The 25,016-nt window shown below is 46.0% G+C and overlaps 1 protein-coding gene across 1 annotated transcript in view; it reads right to left on the minus strand.

The window, feature by feature from the left end:
• NCAPG (non-SMC condensin I complex subunit G) overlaps positions 1-25,016 on the minus strand; it is a 228,311-nt gene that overhangs the window by 122,197 nt on the left and 81,098 nt on the right. The window contains exons 9-10 of the mRNA XM_069202226.1: positions 16,021-16,161; positions 6,977-7,100 (exon numbers count right to left, since the gene is read on the minus strand). Coding sequence (XP_069058327.1) covers positions 6,977-7,100; positions 16,021-16,161 — 265 coding nt within the window. The remainder of the gene's footprint in view (positions 1-6,976; positions 7,101-16,020; positions 16,162-25,016) is intronic.

Consider the following 25,016-nt stretch of genomic DNA (forward strand, 5'->3'; position numbering starts at 1 on the left):
TCTGCTTGGGAAAGAGAGAGGAGTCTGCCTCTGACCCAATCACAGTTCACTAACCACCACTGCATATCTTTGGCAGTTCCCTCCGAGGCCTGAACCGTGTCAGTAAGATTCCCCTGAAGCTGCGCTCACTGGAACTTCAGGTCCCACTGCAGAGCCCTTATATGCCATCTGGCACGTTTAACTAAAAGGATGCAGCAGGCCATGAGTCCCAACAGCCTCAGAGCCTGTCTCACCGAAATCCAGGATAGAGGCCGAAACATTGGTATCATAACCTGAATATCCTGGACTTGCTGCTCGGGAGGATAGACCCGAAACTGCACTGTGCCCAGAATGGCTCAGATGAAAGGGAGCTTCTGAGAGGGAGTCAGGTGTGACTTCGGCACGTTTATAGTGAACCCAGCAAATGTAAGAGATTTGCCGTCATCTGAAGGTGGCTGACTACAGCCTGGGGCATAGAAGCCGTAAACAGCTAGTCGTCGAGGTAGGGGAAGACTGAAACCCCTAACCTGCGCAGATGAGCTGCTACCAGTGATGAGCTGCTCGAAGTCGGCCCTGGCATCGGTTCCACAGAACCGTGCCTGGAACGTCAAAGTTCCCGAGACACCTCATCAGACAATGGGTGTGGCGAAGTCGAAGTCCGCTTGGACTTGTTTTTCTTGTGCCTCTTCCCCGAGTGCCCGGAGGACCCTGAGTGCGAAGAAGAGGACTTAAGGCCCCTGGAGGGCTCCCGTGACCTCCTCCTAGATCAGGACCGTGTCCTCCTAAGAGTAGCGCCAACAGAAGTCGACTGCCGGGCCGCCATGAGCTTAAGAGACCACGCTTTCAAAGCTTTTGGGGCCATGGCCACATAGTCGGAACACAACTTCAAGTCATGGTCTCTGTTGAGGCACCAGAGATTTACCTGATGGGGGTCCATCACCCACATGAAGAAATGGCAGACACCACACGGCTTGAACCCTGCCTTCCTCAAGGTCATCCTGCACAGACTACACAAGACAACAAAAAGGTCGAAAAAGGCCTGCCAAAAAAGGCAAAGGGTAGCTCAAATCCAGACCGGAGCTTAACCAGCGCAGAAGGAAAATAACTGACTTACGCGCACCTGGGTGGTGCCTTTATAGGCGACCGTGACATCAGACGGCTCCAATGACACGGCCAATGCCACGTGGAGCAGAACGACGAACGCAGATCCAAACGATGCCACCCAACAGCACGTGCATGGTACTGCTCAGCAAAAAAATTCCAGATTCCATGCTGATGCCAGGAAATTCAAAGGTAAGGAATCTGCAGCTAGAAGTCTCGATCAGATTCTGCCAACACCAAGATGGCAGAATTCTAAAAGTGGTGTCCAAATCAGGCAGGGCACCTTAAGAGTGGGCCTGACCTGAGAGGTGGACACACCACCATGAATACTAGATTTCCTACCTGTCCAAGTGCCAAATGGGCCTGGGGCGGAGGGGGTGGTGGTTAGAATAGGGTGTTGGCAACTCCCCAGTGAGTGATGCCACATCTGCATACCAAGGATGGCGGTCTTCTTTGAAAGTCCCTGCCTTGGAATGCAGAATCACACGGCATCCTGTTGGGTCAGGTGTGCAAGCACCTCTCCAAGAGCAGGCTTGGACTCGGACCGCCTGAGAGCAAAGACTCTCACCCTAGGGGGGCAGAATCTTGTCTGGTGGTGGCAGAATGGCTAAAACTAGTCAGTCCCCACACAGGAAGTTGGTAGGTTTTCTGCGGCCACGTCTAAGGTGCCTCTGGGTACATGTATTAATAAATTCATCACTGGCACCAGTGAGGGTTTACTAATACAAGATGTTTGATACCAAACATCCCTATTTTCAGTGAAGCCATCATGCAGCCGACTTCCCTGTACACTCACTATGACTAAGAATCAACAAAAACATAGCAGGCACATATATGCTCTTGCAGATATGCCCTCACATGCCATAGTTAAGAGTCCTCATTCCTAGAATAAGATGCCATTACTCCAATTTTGTTTGCACTAGAAAGAAACTTGCATAAACCCACCAATTGCGCAGGTACTTAGGAACCAGCTCTATTGTCGTCTTCTGAAATTTTGCTATTTCGGTCTGCAAAGCTTCCAGATGCGCAGCAGTTGCTTCTTTCTTGGTGGTGTTATAGGTGGCTTGAAAATTAATTCTATGGAGTGGCCATGATGCAGACTATCACATTCCCAGTGATCTGATATACTAAAATATCTAACATATCAGAAAAACACATTCCTTACCGCAATAACACTTTTTTTTGTTGGATACTATAACTGTAGAATCCTCAATTTGAATTCCCCCCCAGGTGCCACAATGGGTCTAGAAAACCTTTCTAGCAATTACACCTGTGGACAGCAGGTCTATGGAGCAGTCAAGACACATAGGCCCTCATTCTGACCTTGGCGGGCGGCGGAGGCCGCCCGCCAAAGTCCCGCCGTCAGGTTACCGTTCCGCGGTCGAAAGACCGCGGCGGTAATTCTGACTTTCCCGCTGGGCTGGCGGGCGGTCGCCTTCAGACCGCCAGCCAGCCCAGCGGGAAAGAGGCTTCCACGATGAAGCCGGCTCGGAATCGAGCCGGCGGAGTGGAAGCTGTGCGACGGGTGCAGTTGCACCCGTCGCGTATTTCACTGTCTGCGCAGCAGACAGTGAAATACATGTAGGGGCCCTCTTACGGGGGCCCCTGCAATGCCCATGCCAGTGGCATGGGCACTGCAGGGGCCCCCAGGGGCCCCGCGACCCCCCCTACCGCCATCCGGATCTCGGCGGTCCGACCGCCGGGATCTGGATGGCGGTAGGGGGGGTCGGAATCCCCGCGGCGGTGCAGCAAGCTGCGCCGCCGCAGAGGATTCAATGGGGCCGCGGTACACTGGCGGGACCCCGCCAGTGGTGCCGGTCCGACCGCGGCTTTACCGCCGCGGTCGGAATCCCCATTGGAGCACCGCCGGCCTGTCGGCGGTGCTCCCGCGGTCCTCCGCCCTGGCGGTCAAAGACCGCCAGGGTCAGAATGACCCCCATAGTATCAAATGTCCAGAGATCTGATGTTATAACACCTCAGACAAACACTTTACTTACCTTCAGGAACGCTCTTTATGTTGAACACTCAAAGTAAATTCCTCATTTTTAATTCCCCCAGGTGCCAGACTGGATATGGGAAACTTTCCCAGCAATTGCTCCTGTGGACTCATAGATCGTGCCATCACTAATCAGCGGACTTGTCTCACCTCACTCACTGCTGTATACTATATATTTACCACCCCTACGCAAGAACGTCAGTTTACAACCAAGCATACTGCATCCTTAGAGATGGAATAACATATTGAGAACTGTGACAGCGTGCAAGATCTAACTTTGAACCTTATTAACTTCTAAAAGGCCATTCCACAGATCGGGAAGTAGGAGGAGGATGGGTCAGAAGGAAATCTGTGTTTAGAGAGTATCTATCAGATAGAGTATCTATGGTAAGTCATTTGTTTTTCTGATGGATACTTCTAACTTCACCTTTTGAGGTGATACCAAGGCAGTACCTCCAAATGGTGGAGAGTCAGAGGACTAGATAAAATTACACAGCTGTGCGCTCTAAGACTCAAGGCAGGACTCCCTGGTGAAGGTATGCACAGACACCAATGTAGCTGCCTGGCAGATGTTAAGCTCTGGAACATTCCTGGCCAAGTTCAAAGTGGAGGGCCTTGGATCTGGCAGAATAATGAATGGTACAAAGAGAGGATAAGTCAATTGAGAGCAACTGAGCACACATATAAAGTGTGAAACGGTGATACATATGAACTGTAGGAGGGGGTCTGGGTGCCTACGGTATTCTCCAGCTCCCCCCCACACCCCCCCGTAGGAAGGTGACCTGGTATGTGGTGGGTACCTATGGTACGAGGTATCCCCTCTTAGTGAAGTGTAGGCAGTGTCTAGAAGTCAGGCTCTCTCAAACTCATGCAATACCACTGTAGTCACACAGCACATACACACATGAAAGAAAACACTCGGTTGTACAAAAATAAAAGGTACTTTATTTTTGGAACAAATCACCACACAGGTTACCCACCCTTACGAGGTAGACACAGAAAAGGTCAGAAAACAGTGCAAATTGTAATAACCAATAGTGACCCTAGGAGAAGCACAAACCATATACTAAAAAAAAAAAAAAATGAAATGCCAACAAGGTACCCCCACCTAGGTAAGTGAAATGTGTAGAGGGAGCTGGGAGTACTAGAAAAACACAGAGGTAAGTAGTACAGTACCCCCCAGCGACCAGGAATGCAGGAGTAAAATACTGGATTTCCCCCAAACCACCCAAAAGGAGAAAAAGAAAGACACCACCAAGAGAAGACTGCAAGAAAACCAGCGGTGGATTCCTGAAGAAAGAAGACATGTGGAGAGAGGGGACCAAGTCCAAGAGTCACCGTGGAGTCCAGGAGGAGCAGACGATACTACCCACCCAGCTGTGGATGCAGGAGTTGGTTGACGGTGAAGAACAGGTCAGCACTGCAGCCCAGAAGCTGGAGAAGAGTTCCAGATGGATGCAGGAGATGTCCCACGCTGGAAGGAAGATTGCAGATGGGTGTTGGTGCAGAATTTCCACCAACAAGCCTTGGCAAAGGCAAACTCGCAGTTAGTGGAAAAGAGGTGCTGCCAGGGACCAGCAAGGCCCAGGAGGATGTCACAGAGGACCCTCAGCATCCCAGAGAGACCACAGGAGCAGAGGCAGCACCCACAGGTGTCCTACAGGACGAGGGCACAGACGGTAGAAGAAGGTGCCCACGCAGCACTACCAAAGAGGACCCCACGCAGCAGGCGAACCAAACAGGAGACTGGGATTTGCAGGAAGGAGTGCTGGGGACTGGAGCTGCACGTCGCCTGAAGATCCCTTGGAGGAAACGCAAACAAGCTTTGGCAACTGCAAGAGTCGCAGTGCACAGAGGTGCTGTCCTGCGTGGGAAGGCAAAGGCTTACCTCCACCAAAGTTGGACAGCTGGCAGAGAGGACCAAGAAGACTACTCCGAACCACCAGCCGTGATGCAGAATCCTCGCAGTTCAGCAGGAGAGGGGATCCACGCAGCCGGTTGTCGCTTGTTGTAGCTGCCTGCGGTTGCAGGGGAGTGACTCATTCACTCCAAGGGAGATTCCTCATTCTTCTTGTGAGGGCTGGAGAGTTGCATTCTTCTGAGGATGCACAGCGAGGAAACTGTTGCCCAACTGGCAGGAACTCTGGATGCAATGTTGCAGACAAGTCTTCCTCGTGGATCTGCAGCTTGTCGGTTCCTGGAGAATCCAGTCAGGGTTCCAGGGGCCAGAAGTTGAAGCAGAGGAGTCCTGCTGGAATATTGCAAGCCGAATCTGAGGACCCACTCCAGAGGAAGACCCTAATAAGCCCTGAAAGGGGGACTGGTCACCTAACCAGGTTAGCACCTATTGGGAGGGGGCTCTGACATCACCTGCCTGGCCAGGCAACTCAGATGCACCCTTAGTTTCTTGCCCACCTTAGAAACAAGATGACAAAACCTAGGGAACCTCTGGAGGGGCTCTGAGCACCACCCCTGGGGTGGTGATGGACAGGGGAGTGGTCAATCCCCTTTCCATTGTTCAGTTTCGCGTCAGAGCAGGGACTAGGGGTCCCTGAACCGGTGTGGACTGGTTTATTCACAGAGTGCACCAAATGTGCCCTTCAAAGCAAAACCAGTGGCTTGGGGAGGGTACCCCTCCCAAGCCAGTCACACCTATTTCTAAATGAAGAGGGTGTAACAGCCCACTCCCAAAGGAAATCCTTTGTTTTGCCTTCCTGGGCTTGAGCAGATTAAGCAGCAGGAGGGCAGAAACCTGTCTGAGAGGTGGAAGCAACTGGGGCTGCCCAGAAAATCCTGTAAGACTTGTGGTAGCAATGCTGGGAGTCCTTTAAGGAGCCCCCAGAGTGCATGGAATCAAACAAGCAATACTTGCAAAAGTATTGGGGTATGATTTCGACATGTTTGATACCAAACATGCCTAGGTTCGGAGTTACCATTATATAGCTGGACAAAGGTATTGACCCATGTCCAGTACACACGTAAAATGGCGTCTCCACACTCACGAAGTCAAGGAAAATGGAGCTGGAGTTCATGGAGGCACCTCTGCTAGTGCAGGGGTGCCCTCACACAGGTACTTGTACCCTTTCCTCTGGGCTAGGAGGGCCTGACACAGGGATGACTTGCAGTGAAAGGATGCACGCACCCTTTCACGCAGGCTGCAATGGCAGGCCTGGAGACCACTTTGCATGGGCTCCCTATGGGTGGCATAATACATGCTGCAGCCCATAGGGATCCCTTGGTACCCCTGGGTACCATATACTAGGGACTTAATGGGGGACCAGTACGCTAATTGAGGGAAGAAAAAGGTACAAAATAGAGGAGAGAGCAAAACTAATGGGGTCCTGGTTAGCAGGAACCTAGTAGACCCAGTCAAACATACTGACAACAAGCAGAAAATGGGAGTAACCATGCCAAGAAAGAGGGTACTTTCCTACATCCCCCATTCCTCCCGCCTCTCACAAAGGCGTACACATTATGCCTTTTCAACTGACGTTTAGCATTTCCAGCTCCTTTCCCCAGACCCTCCACCCACTCACTATGGGAACAGAAACATGGGCATATGTCCAAAGAGAGGTGCTGTTTGCTGTTCTGTCTACTCGCTGCTGCTTGCACGTACTTTTTTTGTTTGTTTTTAAATAGGGGGGGGGAGAGGGGCAGGGGCTTCTTTGTTGACTTATACCAAAATGATTATCTGCAATTGGACAGTCTAGATAGTTTCCCCCGTTTTATTTTCTTCCCCACACATCAAGAATGGATGTGACATGGATACTACATGTCAAAGTACTTACTGCCTTTATTGTACTGATTGCAATAAAGGCAAGTTTTCAACAACAACAAAAAAAGAATGGTTTGTGTGATATGTATGAGAAACAAAAAAAAAGTATGAACACAATTACTTACAATCTGTATCCGTCTATCATCATCTTTGATAATGCTGATAAGGATTTCAACAAGAGAAGCAATAAGGGATGATGATGTGCTGGGCAAAACTAAAATTTCCTGCAGAACCGCAATCAAACGTTTCCTGTAACAATAAATACGATTATTCAAATCTGGTACAGGAACAAAGCAGGAGGACATTCAATAACCCCCAAAAATAACAGTACTGATGTTTATGGTATTTTCTTTAAAAAACACAGGTTTAAAAAAAAAATAACTAAAAAAAACAAAGCCAATAAGGTAGACGTATTCATGTGACAGATACACATAGCACACAATGCAAATTAAGGAGTCTCCAATTTGCCGTACACTTCGTAGGCTAACATCCAAAGAACATTTTCTGAGGATGCCATGGCACAGAAGGGAAAGTTCTCTATCAAAGTATCTTTACTAATATTCATGAACGACGAATAGTCCCTGCCCATGTGCCAGACCCCAGACGTCCTTTAAAAAAACAGAGAGAAAATACTATCCAAGTAATTCAAAACATGTGTCATGGCATAGACGCAAACTTGCTTTATAATTACCGTTTTGTAAACTACATGTATGATAAAAACAACACTGTTCAGAAAAAATAATACATTAACAGCAGCTTTGCTACTCTGTTTCAAAAGAAAAATGAAATGGAATTGTTTCCATATGCATACATAAATATACACAGCCCTACAAAGACACAAACAGCATCATCACTTTAAGACTGCCATGGGACTTCTTCAAATTCTACATGCAAATCAACAGCTAGTTAAACTGAATGTGTTGTTTCTGCTTCTCTGAATCTGCTTAAAAGCTACTGAACAGAGGCGCTTTCATCTTCTGTGTTTTTCGGTTGTCACAGAAAGTCTTTTCAAATCAATCTTTTGACGCTGATATTTACTGACTTTTTACTTTCAGATTCCATGTGTTTATGTAATCTTTACGTTTTCACTGTTGGAGTAAGAGAGGAGGAGCCAGTTAAGAAACAATTTTGATTACTCAATCTGTTCTCATTTTGTGAGTTCTGCTGCAAGAAATAACGGAATTTTACAAATTGTGTATCAGTAATGGAAATATGAGCAAAAGTAATACAGTCATAACGGAGTTGAGAGATCCAGTAACTTCTAGCAGAGTTGCAAGCTCCTTGCTCATAGGGAGCAAATACACTACAACGCATCAGAAAGAGATTTTTACCCACCTATCCCATGATCTTCTCTCCAACATCTTATTCAGGTCCCTCAGAGGTTGTCCCTTCATTACCAAGATCTCCCTTAACTTCGCAATTACCATCTTTTTGCTGGGAGAAGAAATGGGCAATATACCACTTCAACAATCACTTTTATTGTTGCCCAGAGCAGGGGTTTCCAAACTACAGCCAACAAGTCACCTCCAGCCTACTACAATATTTCATCTGGCCCGCAGAGGGGTGTCAGCCTGGCTATCAGGCGGGGCAGAGTACTACTTACCTGATATATGCTGCTGATCTGGGATTATGGCTTCCCGTGCAATAGGAAAAAAAAAAAACAGACTTACTGTTAGACTTTTTATCCTTGGCATGGTCTCCCTTAACTTTTTGTGCCTGTTTCCCAGGTTGTTGATGTGTGCTGGACTCTGTTTTTGCTGTTTTTGTTACTCTGGGCACTTTACCACTACTAACCAGTGCTAAAGTGCAAGTGCTCCTTTACAAAATGTGTATGTAATTGGTTTATCCATGATTGGCATATTTGATTTATTATTAAGTCCCTAGTAAAGTGCACTAGAGGTGCCAGGGTCTGTAAATGAAATGCAACTAGTGGGCCTGCAGCACTGGTTGTGCCACCCACATAAGTAGCTCTGTAATCATGTCTCAGACCTACCATTGCAGTGTCTATGTGTAAAGTTTTAACTGTAAATTCGACTTGGCAAGTGTACCCACTTGCCAGGCCTAAACCTTCCCTTTTCTTACATGTAAGGCACCCCTAAGGTAGGTCCTAAGTTGCCCCAGGGGCAGGGGGCAGTGTATGGTTAAGGTAGGACATATAGTCATGTGTTTTATATTTCCTGACAGTGAAATACTGCTAAATTTGTTTTTCATTGTTCCAAGGGCCTGGCCTGGCAAAGGCAGGATTTCACATTCAAGAGAGACTTTCCTTTGCAGTAGGCCTACTTCAAAGGAGAAACTGGGTATAAGAAAGGCACCCAAAACCACAGACTTTAGAACATTTCTGAAAACCAAAAGGAACCTCTGTCTGGAAAAGAGCTGAAGAGCTGAGGAAGAAGAGCTGCCCTGCCTGTGACTGTGCTTTGTGGAGCTACCCTGCAGTTGCTGCTTCTGCCAGAGTAAGAGGGCAAAGATTAGACTTTGTGTGCCGTCCATCTTGAGAAGAACTCTCCAAGGGCTTGATTTAGAGCTTGCCTCCTGTTGTGTGAAGCCGCAGGGACAGCAAAGACTTCTCTCTGCCAGCACCTGGAGTCTCTGGAGAGACTCCTACTCTGCCAAGTGGTGCCCATCCAGTTCCTGGGACCCTGAAAGGAGAAGCTGGCAGCCTAAGAGGAGGAAATCCATGCACAGATCGCCGTGCGGGGAAAAGATCAATGCAACTCCGAACTGCGGCTGAAGAAACAAAGCACAGCCGGCTTCACGGCTGAACATAGACGCTCGCCTGTAACCCGACTGAAGAATCGACGCACGGAGCATGAGAAACGACGCACAGCATCGTTGACGGAGGCTGGGAGATCGCAACCCGCACTGCGTGGTTTTTGGCTCATCGTGCGGCTGGATTTCTGATGCAAGCACCACTGGGCATGTAAAAACAACGCAAGGCCTGCCCGGACCTGAAAGTGCTGACCGGATCGACGCATCGCTCTCCTGCGGAGAGAAGAAACAACGCACCCAACCAGACGAAAGGAGAAATGACGCAAGGTCTCGCTCATGAGTGAAATCGACGCATTGCACGTCTTTTGGATGCACACTCGCCCGTGTGGGGTTATTTTTGACGCACCCAAGGTACATTTTCACCGTAACAGTGTTAGTGTGTGTTTAAAACTACATGAAGACTCTTTTTGCTTTTTATTTGATAACTTGATTTGTGTATTGCGGATTTTTGTCGTTTTGGTCTTGTTTTGTTTAGATAAATATTCTCTATTTTTATAAACCTGAGTTGTTTCATTTTGTAGTGTTTTCATTAAGGTACTGTGTGTGTTGGTACAAATACTTTACACCTAGCACTCTGAAGCTAAGCCTACTTGTCTGCCAAGCTACCAATGGGGTAAGCAGGAGTTATCTGAGGGTGATTCTTTTTTACCCTGACTAGAGTGAGGGTCCTTGCTTGAACAGGGAGTAACCTGACTGTCAACCAAAGACATAGCAGTTTTTAGGTCGAGCCTAGGCAGCGCACATGCGCTGTCTGTAAGACCTGCTGGAATGAGTGAAGGACTTTGCTCCCGCCTACCACTTAACATGGGTTGAAGGCAGTTTAGCTCTTGCTTTGCTGCCTCCTAACTGGTTCGGCAGCTGATATGTCACTTCCTGTTCTTGGCTGAGGAGCACTGGCTAAGTACAGTTTAATTACACCTGGACTGTTTTTCTGTTGTTTGGACGGAGTATTTTTTTTGTTTCCTGCCTCTATGTGCTTGCAAGTTTTATACAGGGGGACTGCTGATCAAGTTACTGCTGTATAAAACTTGAAAGCGCCATGGGCACGACTGAAAAACAAAACAAACATTGACAAGTAACTGGTAGTTAATTGTCATTGTTTTGTTTTTCAGTCGTGCTCATGGCGCTTCAAGTTTTGTACAGCAGGATTGCCTGCTGTACAAAACTTGTTCTCCTTTCTAGCCTCTCAACCCGTCACCTTTTCTTTCCTTCCCCTTCTACCACCCCCTAATGTCAAGAAAAGCCTAGTTAGGAATTTACAACGCTAGTAGCTCTAACTCAAGCAAATGCGAGACCCATTGCATTGCAAATGGTTGCTTCTATTGTAGGTGAAGCAGTCGTCGTGGACCAGCAGGGTATTTCAGGAAGCTGAAGGGGAAACCGAAAATGGAGGCGGATGGGAAAAGAAGAAGTGAAAGAGGATGGACAATGGAGGAAACAGACACAATGTGGAAAAGGAAGTAGGTGGAGAGGACCAAAAAAAAAAAAAAAAAAAACATCACAGCGATGCATGACACAAGGGGGGACATTCCTGGACTGACGGTTTTACCGTGGTCTGGAGATGACTGGCAGTTAAGTGGAACAAGGTTTGAGAGCTGCAAGGGCCTTGTTCTGTGGGAGCCAAGAAGCAGAGGACAACTGTCAGTGGACTTCAAGCACTAGCACCCAGAGTCCAGCAGACTGCAAAGAGACCTGCCTTCTTCTGGCAGTTTCCTGCCACGCTCCCGGAGGAGTGTGGCTTTCCCAAGTGTGTGCAAGGTTTGCACATTTGGAAGGGGAAGCCTAGATCTGGCACATTTCATGGAAGATTGTTATGTTATGTTCACATTATGTTCTTATGTTTCTCGTCCAGACAGAGTCCAAAGACAGAAGGCTTCTTTGTTGCTAATATTTAATGTTGCAGATAGTATAATTCCTTTCAGTTTATGATGGAGTCTGGCAATAGTAAACTACAGTCAGGTGCAGGCAAGGGTGCACAGTTGGAAGGAGAAGTGGTGGAAGGCAGGAGAGCCGGGAGGACCTTTTGGTGAACCGTAAACTGATAAGATGAAGGCCTGATGGCAGGAAATGAGGCAAGGACATCTAGAGTCAGAACTCCTTTATGTATTTACTAGTGAGTATTTCCCTCTACTGATGATTGAGGAGATTGTAGAACTAAACTAAAATTATTCAACCTTATTTATATTCTGGTTTTACTACATTACAGGGTGTGGTGCATTTGCACTATGCACACGTTGTCCACTGATTTGGTCTTGTCGTTATTTACTCCCAACCCACCTTCCTACTCTAGATGGATATAGGGTACTAACATCGAGGAAGCACCACTTTTTTTTTTTTTACACTCTGCAGGGTCTGGTTATAATTCGTGTCCTCCAGACTAGTTTGTATATTTTTATTTTTTTATTATTGTGTTGAGGTGCAGGACTTTTTCAAGGTCTCTCGTCGTAAGGTTTCAATGCTTCTTTGACCACACTACTAAATTATTTGATGTGTGTGGACTCCTATATGAACTTTCTGGTAGCCTTAACATTGTATCCTGGCTAATGGTGCCATTTTTTTGGAAGGTATGGACCATTATAGACGCATTTCTTGATGCTATCCACGCAGAAATTTGGTTCACAACCTCACCAATTTATGCTATACCATCTGTCTTTTTTGGTAAAGACAAAAGATCCCTTTCATGTTTTCTAAAACAAAGTTCTCTATAAGTGTTCAACCGTTTGTCTACTGCACGCAATCTGACAAACCATTGAGCTACACACTTCCTAAGGGCTCCAGGTCTGTCACCACCCCTAGGGTCATTAGTGACCTGGATTATTCCAGGGACTTTTTACTATACCATCTGTCTTCTTCAGTTACTTGTTTTTTCAGTACCTGTTTCATACCCACTGGAAAAGTCTTCATTTGGGTCTATTACCTGAATTTTTTAGCTTGGACTGTTGATACATAATACCATGGGACCACAGGGTAAGATGAGTTGATCCAGCATTATCATTGTCAAAAATTTCCAATCTGGGCACCGCCGATTTCTTTCTGCTATGACTTATCAGGATCACATGTGGTGTCTACTGACTTGAGATGATTCCTTGTGAAGGACGCTTAGATGCTTTCTCAAATTGGTGGCATTATAGATTATGTTTGACTGCCACAGGTATACTTCTAGATTAGCAAAGCTACGATACAATTGTGATTGAATTACTTGATGTTGTTGGTGTTCAACTGGCTCAATATTTTCTAGCTTGTTTGACAAGAACACTTTTTTACAGATAATATGTTCACTACATTAGGTCGGTATGATACACTACGCTATTTTGGTCTTCCTTTTAACTTTTCTCCACTAGGTCACATATTCACACTATGGGTGATTGCACTCCTTGCGAAACCATTATTTCGAGCACAACCTTTGGTATTATTATTCCTCTGTTTTTCACATGTACATTTCTCTTGTCGGTCTTCACTACGTGTAAATGTCTACACTTGTGTGAACCATGACTTATTTCAGGTATTCCATATATTTTTCGTTGTATATGGTATCATTGCTTGGGACACTGAATTGTGATCAGTATTGTTTTTATCCCCACCTATGTCCTCTTGTGTCATACAATTTAGTATTTATTGCATTTTTATGTACTTTGCAGACTTGAAACAGTCACAAGGGTAACGAAACGCGTGTTGGCTGTTGTGTTCACACTTGAATATGGAGAGAACGCATATTTTTATGAGCCAATAAAAGAACTGAACTTGACTTGCTCTTCCACAAACTTTTATTTTGAATATTTTGAACTATTTTGGACTTATTCTGAGTGCTGTGGTATGTTTCTCTCAGATGGTATTACAGCGTATACTGTTCCAGATACACTGCTATGCCTTTCTGTAGTAGGGCTTAAAATACCATCAGCCCCACCTAAATATACTTTTCTTTTACTTATTTACCAGCCCAATAACTGTTGAATACTTCAAGGAGGTGCAATCATTGGTACCACTACTACTGCCCTATTTGTAAACTAAAAACTCTGACATAGCAGGCCCAGACTGTGTGCTTTCCATCAGTAAGTCTGCCTCAAGCTCTATAGCTCATCAAAAACAAAGTGATTGATGTAAAGCTTGAATGAATCTCAGCCACTGGCAACTGCTTAGGGCTGCATCCCAATCCATAATTTTTCACACGCCCTCCCAACCCAGTTTGTATCTAGACATATGCAAATCGGTCTAGACCTTGCTCCAATGTGAACAGTCATCCCCGAATAGCCAGCCCAGGTCCTCATTGAAAAAGAATCCAAGCAACACAGCACCGGTTTTGCCCTTGGAAGGGTTCATCAGCCAGGCATAGCTTGGTTCCAGTGACTTAGTGTGCACAAGACCCACGTCTAGGCATACCCATCACAATTAGGGTGGCACACTGTTAGGCCAAAAGTACTCCAGAGGGAGCTACCATCAGTCTGAAAAGCTGCAGCTTGGCCACCCTGATGGGTTGGGAGAGTCAACAACAGCCTGGGGAACTTCGGGACCAACTGCAAAAGGAACTCCAAGCCGGATGACAGTCGGTCTTCAGCCTGCTTACTGCGCAACCTCTCTGCAAAGCGGCAGTAAAGGGGAAATTCCACTTGGACTTCCTTCACTTGTGGCACAAACTGCCCTTCAACTTTGCATGAGACTTCAGGAAGACAGTGGCCAGTAGAGGAAGCAGGACAGGGAGCAGGACTCCAACTTGGAGAGGCAACTACATTACTTTCTATGCTCAGAAATATAGAACTTCGCCTTTGACTACCTGATTGCGTTCAGGTACATCAGGGAGGATTTGTCACATGACTTCAAGTATTGAACTAATTTGTAGTGTGGCTGTTATTGAAGCACAGGAGACGGTAGTCAGGAAGGCCTTGTGCCTGTTTTCAACAGCCATTAATAAGCGCAGGAGAGAGTTTGAAATAGTATTTTATAACTTGAAAGAAACCTTTATCCCGGTGTTTAGTTTGCAAGACTGATACAGAAAGATAAGAAATTTTGCTTTCGTGATGGCTTATTTGTAGGCGCTGCATGCAGTTTCCAGTTTTACCTGTGGGGGATTTCTGCCCACCATTTTTAATCTTGCATATTTCCCTCCTTTTGACATTCAGTTACAGTGTGTACACAGATGCAATGACGGCATACACTTTTGGTGGACTCAAGCATGTTCATAAATTGTAGAAGAGCTGTATTGAAAGTCAATAAGTCAGTCAATACATAGAGAGTTGTTGGGTTTGGCGAGTACAGGGAGTGTTTGAGTTCTTCCACAGGGACATTTTAATCAATCATGTAATAATCATGGAGGATTTGGGGTTGCCCTCATGGATCTCTGCTATAGAATACTGTGAAGAAGATAGTGTGTGGGCCCAACAAGTTTGGAAGAACAGGTAAAGTAAAGGGAGGAGTGAGTAGGGGAGCAGTTCTAATCTGATTCCTCTGGAGTGAGAAAATGGTAATGTGAGAGATGACCTCCAGAGGGGCTCATGGATAGAAAAGATCGACCACTACCTCCCACACAGGTAGCAACAAATCAAAACTACTGCATACAGACTACCCCTAAACCTGCACTCTTGAGACTATATCATCTATGCCCTCCGGAGCATGCACTGAATTTCAACGTCAAGACTTAGCCCTATCGAGGATCTTCATATCATTTTTTCCTACATTCAACCATCAAAGGTGAAATCTCCAATGCAAAATTGCCACCACTTTATCTACTCATTAAGAATAAGCATTAACTAGTGTTCTCTCTCCACACATACATAAAAATGCAGGAATTATCACCCTGCACAAACCAAGATAATTACCCACCACAGAAAATACTGGAAAACGGTTATGACCTGACTTAACTCATGCTACTTCACGCTAAGTTTACATCATAAAAAAGTACATATACACAACAACGAATCAATAGCCCACATTCTTTCACATTGCCTCTGGGATAAATTATGCTATAAGCAAATCACAACCTGAATTGAGCACACCTCCAAACCTCACATATCACATCCAACATTTAAGATAAGGGCCCTCCCCAGTAAAGCCACACACAATCAACCACGCACAACATGACTAGCATTCTAATCTGCTATCTTGAAAAGCAATTAAGGCCTCTTTTAGGAGTGTGAGGTGCTATACAAATGTTATAATCCAATCAATAGTACCTAAAATTCCACGCAGGGTGTACACCTTTCCAGTGAAAGATATTCATTTCTTTAGAAAATGAATTAGTGAATTTAGTGTCTTGAGTGAAAGAGAAGAAACTATCTACAGAAAAACCAAGTATTGATATATAATTTCACCACATGCTCAAAGTTTTTTTTTTTTTTTTTTTTTTTTTAAATCGCGTAGATGATTTTGTTAAAACAATACTAAAATGGCTGTTTATTTTACCCACCTTCCACCTTCTTCAGTAGTATCCAAACAGCTTATGATATGAATCAGCTGCTGACCTATAAATTCTTTGGTCATCGAGTCTTCAATGCGGTTGAAGTCTGCCTTTTCCTCCTCTGTTAGGATAGGCAAGCTCCGGAGGTAACTGCAAAAGAAAGAAATGCACAACACATCAGTCACATCCTTCTTTAATTAACCTCTAAAGCATACAAAATATACACAATAACGTGTGTAGCAAGCTGGGTTCTGGTCGCAGTACCTCTGCCCACTTTGCCCGTTTTTCAACACAACATTGACTGAAGTGCACTGGGTTCCTGTTAACCAGGTCCCCAGTGCCAGTGTTCCTTCCCCCAAAACAAGACACCTGATGCCCAAGAGGCCAGGCCCTTTGGCACCTCTGTAAGTACCTAGTAAATGCTTCCCATGGTACCTAGGGCATGGCACTGAAGAGGGACCAAGAGCTGCAGCACAACCTGTGCCACTCTAAGGGACCCAGCACCACCCTCATGCAGACTGCCATTGTTGGCTGCTTGACAAGGTGCTCCCAAAAGTGAAAACACAACACTAAAAACTGCATGTAATATTTGTAAGCCACCCCTACAGCAGGTCTTAGAGCCCTAAGGCAGGGTGCAATATATTACATGTGTGGACATATCTGCAAGAGCAGATATGCCCCTGCTATGTGTGTCGATTCTTAGACATAGTAAGTGAACAGGGAAGCCTTTTTAAATACATTTGCTGGACACTGGTCAATACGGGCTACCCAGCTACACGATGGAGTCACCGAAAATAGGGATGTTTGGTATCAAACATCTCGTTATTAATAAACCCTTACTGGTTCCAGTGATAGATTTATTAATACATGCACCCAGAGGGCACCTTAAGGGTGCCCCCTGAAAACCTACCAACTACTGGTGGGCTCACTGACTAGTTCCAGCCAGCCTACCACCAACAGACAAGATTCTGAGCCCCAAGGGTGACCGCTTTTGCTCTCTGGGGGTCAGAAACAAAGCCTGCTGTGGCAGGTGTGTGTAATACCCCTCCCAATACAATGACCTGCAAATCTACATTGTAAAGCAGGAGGCTTCAAAGAAACCCACAGCCTTTCGCATGCAGATCTGGCATTCCTCAGTGGAAGATGCTGACCCTCCCTGCGCCAGGGTCCATCTGGCACCTGGACAGGCGGAAACATTGGCTATGTAGAAGGCGTGTTGCATTTCCGGGCTGGACACACCTCTAGGGTGACCAGCCTTAGTAATTCTGCCATCTTGTGTGTGGTGGAATTAGCAATTCTCGGACCGAGTGATGTCCAATCCCCAAAGGAAGTTGTCATCTAGGGGGCAGAGTGACTCCAAGGGAAAGTAGCCAATTGGCTACTACCCTTCACTCCCCTTAATGCCCCCCCTAAATTGTGTATTTAGGGGACCCCCTGGTGCCTGGAAAAGAGATTTGCTGGACACAAAAGAACTGCCTAGCCCACGCTGAAGTGTGCCAATAGTGTCAATGTGGTTACCAGGCCCGTCAGAGACGAAGCTGACCTGGAGTTCGCCCACTGTTGACTTCCTGGCGGCGTCTTTCTGCAGACCACCCCTTCGCTGCAACCACCTCTGATGACGGAGACCAGACTGTCCACTGCACCTCTGCGCCCAGACCGAGGAGAAGAGGACCACTGGTGTCCCTACTTACCCCAGGCTAATGAGACCTGAGCCCATTTGTTGGTAGGGCTGGACTGGACCCCCTAGTCCCTGCCCACACCCCTTTTCTGTGGGCCCCCTCTACCTCGACTGACATTGGTGACTGTAAGCCCGACTGTCCAAACCACCTTTGCACCCGGACAGAGGAGAACAGGACCACTGGTGTTCCTACGTCCCAGAGCATAGCAAGAACTGACCCCCCCTCGGTGGTGCACCCGGACTGGACCCTCAGTCCACCCCTACAGCATCTTTGTGACCCCACGATCCTTATAGACTTACATGGGGCACCACTAAACCCAACTGCCTGAGGTGACCGGTTTGTTTGGCTTAGGACCCTGCCCTGTACTCCAGAACATTGGTTCTGCAAGTTGCTGTGAAGTGCATGTTCGCCGTGTATGTTTTCTCTCCCATAGAATACCACTGCAGCTACAAAAAATGCACTATGTGTCAACTTTTAAAAACTCAACAATTCCTATCTCAAGAAGTGGGAAAACATTGGCCACAGCACACAGAGAGTAATGTCCAACAGTAAGGCAGAAAAAGATATTCCTGGTGTGGTTCCGAGAGTTGAGGGAAGTATAAAGTTGAAACGAGTCTCAAATCCTGTTTGCAGATGGTGTCTTTATTCGTAGGTGCTTAGAAAGCACTCGCGTTTACCGGACAGCTCACCACTACGCTACTACTCGGTCATTTTATAGGCTTATCAGGGCCTTCTCATATCTTCGATTTCATGCAAGCCTTTTACACACGCACCTGCAGCTGCCTGGCGCAGCCATACCTATTTCAGTTCTTTACCATTTACTCAGCCTTGATAAAGTCACTTGTGTGACGAAACACGTGTTGGCTGTATCTCCATGATGACTTAATGCTTTCTAAGCACCTACGAATAAAGACACCATCTGCAAACAGGATTTGAGACTCGTTTCAACTTTATACTTCCCTCAACTCTCGGAACCACACCAGGAATATCTTTTTCTGCCTTACTGTTGGACATTACTCTCTGTGTGCTGTGGCCAATGTTTTCCCATTTTTGCTCTAGGGTACTCCTAGTACCCGTTTTGGTGCCTACCGGGCAGTAAGGCACCGGGCCATTCTGCACCGGACTTTACTCTCACTTATCTATTCTGTTTAAACCACATGTCTACTGTCTAGAAGAGCGGCACCTCTCACCCTTACTGCCCCATTTCTCTGTTCCTATCTCAAGAAGTAGTCATCTGATCCCTGTGACCTTGGTATCTAAATTTATATTTAAAAAAATACAATAAACCAAGGTAGAACCACAGCACTCTGTATAATTCCAGTGTAGTATAGTTAACAAGAATGAAGTCACAAAACTTCCAGTCTGATCCAGTCTCTTTAATTTGCGAATGCCATTTTCTTCTTACAAAATTTATAAACAGATTCAATCAGGTAAAACCACTCCTTCATTTGTTGTATAACTCGACAGCCAACACGTGTTGGGTCACAACATGTGACTTTTTCAAGGCAACAAGCAGCAAAATGGGATGCAACAGACTGTTTACTAGAATCATCTATATCAAATTAACTGTTCCCATAAAGCAAGGTCCTTTGGGATATGTCTTAATGGTAAAATAACCAGATATCAACTCATCAAAAATCAAAAGGATGCAAATCATGTCAAAATTACAAAACAGTAGTACAGGATGATTATAATGTAACAGTACCATGATACGTCCTGATCTAAGTTATGGTGGACAGCAAGCAACGTGGCCGCATTGCGGGAGTTCCGCTTGGCCTTTTGACACAACTTGCATCCTTTGATTTTTGATGGTTGGATATCTGGTTATTTTACCACTAATACATATCCCAAATGACCTTGATTTTTAAGAAAATTTGTTTTGATGTGGATGATTCTAGTAAACAGTCTGCTGCATCCCATTTTTCTACTTGTTGCCCTCAAAAGTCACAGTGTGACGAAACATGTTGGCTGTCGATGAGTTATAGGACAAATAAAGGACTGGTTTTACCTTATTGAAACTGTTGATATCAATCAACTTTCTAGGAAGAAAATGGCATTCGTCAATTAAACAGACTGGAATTTTCATGACTTCATTCTTGTTAACTGTACTACAATGGAATTATACCAAGTTCTGTGATTCGACCTTGGTGTATTGCATTATATGTACTCTGCTGAGTACTGAGTGCAGGCCTTGGGGTAGTAGGGCATTGGTAACCATTTAGCACCATCCCCATTTTTTATTTAACCGGACTATATAACTGCCTATGTTACTGTTCGACACGAAGGATGTGTAGTTAATACACCAGTATTACCCTCCTCTTGTTCTTTGTTTGAATTATATATATATATTTTTTTTTATAACTTGGTGTCCGATTTCTTTGAGTGTGTGTCGTCTCACTTACTGCCTATGTGTGTGCCTTAGATGCTTAGCACTACCCTCTGATATGCCCAACTGCTCGCCTACACTACCACAAGAGAGAGCATTTGGAACATCATTTGTGCCTCTGTGACATCTCTGGGGTTTGCTTTGATTCTTTGCACAGTGTACCTCTTTTTGGTCCACTATATAAAGAGCCAGCTTCCTACAATACCCCCGAAAGTCACAGAAGAAAAAAAAAAAACAATTAAAAGTCAGTTATGGTTTAGCGAACACAAAACCGTTAAAGCTATGAAATTCACCAGTAAAGGTGTACAATGCACAGAAAACATCTACTTGCTGTTGGGAAATAGGCGTTTCATGCATGGCAGCAGCTGCAAGTTATGGCATGTGTTATGGGCGTCCATAACTGGTGAATTATTGTGGTTTTACAAATCTGAGCACGAATCATAACTCAGGGTTTAACTATGGTTAATTTAGTGAATTTCATAGGCTTTTGTTGATGTGCTTCATTTCCAAATCTCACTGCGGCTACACCCTGCCAGTAACAGGTGGCCTTAGATCACGCGCAGCATGGGTTAGGCACAGGGCATAGCCTGCTGGCAGGCACTGGGCACCACCTCTGTCCATCCAAGCAAAGCCGGACACTCATGAGAGTTAAGGCCTGGAATTCCCTCCACCTCCGCACTGCGCCCACCGACTTCAGTAAGGGGTTAAAGACCCAGCTCTTCGAATGAGACCCGCAGCAAAGTACACACGAAAGTACGGGGTTCTCTAAAAGCGGACGTCGCGGATATTAGCGTAGCCCTGGGTTGTATGTATTCCTATTTGGAAGGGTAAAGTCAGTGGAATGTCAGTTGGAAATTACCGAGTGGAACAGCGAGGGGTGGGAAGAAAGGGATTTCCTTTTACGGACTAGGTGGTCTCACACACTATATAGTGTCATGCTTCATCATTTGACCACCTAGACCCACCCAGGTAGGACAGTGCCACCTGGGCGGACTCAAACTCACTGTTAAAGGAACAGGAGGGAGTGCGTAAATAAACTTGTTTCTGGAAAGATCGGGATCCAGCTAATCTACTGAAAAACTAAAAACACCTAAGCAGACACCTGTGAAGAGCAACAAATTTAATGGTGGTGTCTGACTGGTGTAGTTAAAAAGGGGGGTTGGGACACCTCTGTGAGGACAAGGACTCACAGGGTCACCTAACTAATTACTAGCCAACATGTTTCTGCCCTCAAAAGTGAGCCAATGAAGGTCTCGGGGCATTCGTCAGGGCCTAGGATCCCTACGTCTCACGTTGGAGGGAAATACTCTATGGGGAAATCAAAGAGTGAGAAAATGAAAAATGAATGATCTACATTACCCAAGGAATTACCTTGAGGCGGCCTATGGGGAGAAAAACAATTAATTAGCACTCTGGTGGCACACAGCACTGCAAAACCAACCAACTACACACGTGTCAAGGGGATGCATTCATGCACGAAACACATGTTCAAAAAAGGTAAAATACATGCGTGGAGTGACTGAGTGGGTATATCTACACAAGTGGACAGTCCTATCACTGCAGGGAATTATAGTTCTTACCCTTTTCTTAGAGGCAGCTAGCCTCTGGTATCCAGGAGGGGGAGTGTCCCCTTATAGTCACACGCTAAGGGATAGAGATGAACATAAAGACGAAGTGAGGAGAGGAACAGAAGTAGGCAGAATAGATACAGAGGGAGCATTAGGGGGGGGAAAAGCAAGTTCCCATTAGGAACCCACTATTGCTGGTAGAAAAATACTGGTTAAGAGAAACCGAAGTGACTATAGACAAAAAAAGTAAGATTAAAAGCAATAAGGGCTTATCTGTGCTGCCTGTGATCCGGTATGCCACTCACTACATCAAAGGGGACGCTCGCCGTGCGCCTACTTCGTCCTCTCCTTGGACCGCTTGTGACAAGTGGCTGAGGGAGAACGGTCTATTTATGGCTGTAAGAAATTCCAGGTGCGCCCTGTTAGCGCGTAAATTGGAGTTCAATTGATGTTAATCTCCGCCGCGGGCTTCTTTGCGTTACTAGCCTCGATATGATTGCCGTAATGGCGGGCGCACCGGCCAAGCCGGGGCGCCGGCATGAATGTGATCGAGTGCAAAGGCGGGCCTCTTTAGGTTGATGGCCTCGGTGTGCTTTACCGCACCCGCGGGCGCCCCTGCTGTGCCGGGGCGCCGGCATGAATGCGGGCGAGTGCAAGGGTGGGGCCCGAGCCGGAAGATTCCGGCCCGAGCGCCACCAGCGGAAGGCTCGCGTTTCCAGTGGCCGCTGGGAAATGTAGTTCCCAGCGGTCCCGTAGCCCTAAGGGCCAAGAAAGAAAGAAAAAAAAAAGAAGAGGAAAATGTGGGAAAGGATAAAGAAAAGGAAGGAGGGGGGGGGGGAAAAAGAAGGGGGGACGAAAGAGAGGGAGGAGGGAGAAGGGGGAACAAAACGGACGGGGGGGGTTGGGTGTTGTAGAAGGAATGCAAACGGGGGGGGGGGGGAAGGAGAGACACAACGGGAAGAAAAAGGAAAAGAGAGGGAGGGAGGGGGTGACAACCAGGGGGGGGGGGGGGCAGTAGAAGAAAGGGGGGGGAAGAGGGGGAAAAACAAAAGGGGGGGGGGAAAAGGGGAGAGAAATAAAATTAAAAATAATAATGATAAATAAAACTAAAAATAAAAAGGCGAGAAAAAGAGAGGAGAGCGGGAGATGAAGGATTTTCTTTTTAGGGGGAAACGAAGAAGAGGGAAAGATATGGATATTGTAGAAGAAATGCAACCGGGGGGGGGGGGGGGGAGGAAAGGGGAAGAAAAAGATAGAGCAGAAGCGGACGGAAGAGAGGACTCATAAATTAGTCAGAGAAATCATTTATTGGGTGTGAACCAGGGGATCTCATCATTAAGACCATTGGTGTCCGTGTGTAATCTCCAGACCCAACGTTGTTCGGTCTGGAGCAATCTCTGTGTCATATTGGAGGACGATGGAGATAGTTGCTCAATGACCGTCCAGTTTAAGTCATCTGCCGAATGTTTTTCCAGAAGGAAGTGGTTAGTCAATTTAGTAGCCTCTCGTTTACAACGGATCGTACTCCTATGTTCACAGATTCTTGTGGCGACCTTTCTAGATGTCATTCCCACGTATTTAAGGTTACAGGGGCATCTAATCAAATATATCACGTTTTTGCTGTTACAGTTGGTTAGGGATCTTTGAGCCCATGGAGTCTTAAGGTCTAGGTCTATTGTGGTTGACTTTTTGGTGAAACAGCAGACACTGCAGTTGCCACATGGGTAGTGTCCTCTTGGTGGTGGGAGGCCCCATAGTGTGGTTTGTGTCGTTAGGGAATTGTTTTTTTCTTCTTTGGGTCTTGTGTGGACAACCATATCCCGTATGTTTGTGGCTCTTTTAAACGCATGTAGTGGCTGCTGAAAAGGTAAACCACCAGATATAAGGATTTTCCACTCATCTTTGATGATTTTCTGAATCTTATTGGATAGTGGGTTAAAGGTAGTCACACACACAATTTGTTCAGTGTCAGACGTCCTAGTGCGTGGTTGTAGTAGTTGGTCCCTATTATTATTCCCCGCTCTTTTGTATGCTCTCTTCACCAAATGTGTGGGATAATCCTTGGTTTGCAGCTTACTAACCAATTTCTCAGCGTGTTTGCGGTAGTCTGTGAGGGTGGAACAATTCCGTCGTAGACGTAAAAATTGACCAACAGGGAGATTCTCCCTCAGGGACCTTGGGTGGAAGCTTTTGAATTGGAGCAGGTTATTCCGATCTGTGGGTTTATAATAGACCTCTGTGGCTAGAGCCCCATTGCTTTCATAGATTGATAGGTCAAGAAATGCTAGTTGGTTGTCACCTATGGTCATGGTGAAGTTCAGGAAAGGGTTAGCTGTATTTAACCAATTTACAAAATTCATAGCCTCATCTCTAGTTCCTGTCCAGACCAATAGAATGTCATCTATATATCGTTTCCAGAGTTTAATCTGCTGGAAAAACGGGTTGTCATCGTGGTTGACTACCTGTCTCTCAAAGTGATCAACATAGAGACATGCCAAGCTAGGTGCGAAAGTGCTACCCATAGATGTACCCTGTATTTGCAGGAAAAAGTTATCCTCAAACTTGAAATAGTTCCTTGTGAGAGCCAAATGTGCCAAGTCAAGTATGAAGTCAGGCGGTGTACGTGACTCTCCTCTATTGGCTTCCAAAAGGTCGCTAATGACCTGCAGAGTGGCCTCCTGGGGAATGTTGGTGTATAGGGATTCTACATCCAGGGTGATCAACAGTTCTCTAGTTGTGTCAAAAGCCACAGAGTCTAATAAGACTAACACATCCGTCGTGTCTTTTAGGTAAGTAGGAATTCTTCTGACCAATGGCTGAAGGAAGAAATCCACAAATTGAGACAGGGGTTCTAGAACCGATCCGATCCCGGATACAATAGGTCTCCCTGGTGGGGGAATTTTCCCTTTATGCATTTTTGGGAGAATATAAAAATAGGGAATCCTAGGGTTAGCCTGTATCAGGAAGTCTGCCTCATGTCGAGTAATCCAGTCGTTCTCTATGCCCTTCATCACGAAAAAGGAAATTTCGTCTTGAATATCAGGTGTGGGGTCTCGAGATAAGCGTTTATAATGGTGGGTATTACCCAACAGACGTTCGCACTCATCTCTATACATTTTAAGTGGAGAAATTACCGTTGCTCCCCCTTTGTCTGCTGGTTTAATGATTATCATGGGGTCAGATGTCAGGCCTTTCAGAGCTGAAAGCTCGGCCGTACTCATATTCTGGTATGTTTTTTTGGTGGTCCCAGTAAGTGCGTTGACTTTTAGGGATACTGATTTCTCAAAAGCCAGGACCTCGGGGGGCATCTGTCCCGTGGTTGGGCAGAAAGTGGACTTTGGGCGTAGGCCAGTGTTTTTGTCTGAAGCCTCG

Source organism: Pleurodeles waltl, chromosome 1_2 (genome assembly GCF_031143425.1).
Source record: "Pleurodeles waltl isolate 20211129_DDA chromosome 1_2, aPleWal1.hap1.20221129, whole genome shotgun sequence".
Taxonomy (NCBI): domain Eukaryota; kingdom Metazoa; phylum Chordata; class Amphibia; order Caudata; family Salamandridae; genus Pleurodeles; species Pleurodeles waltl.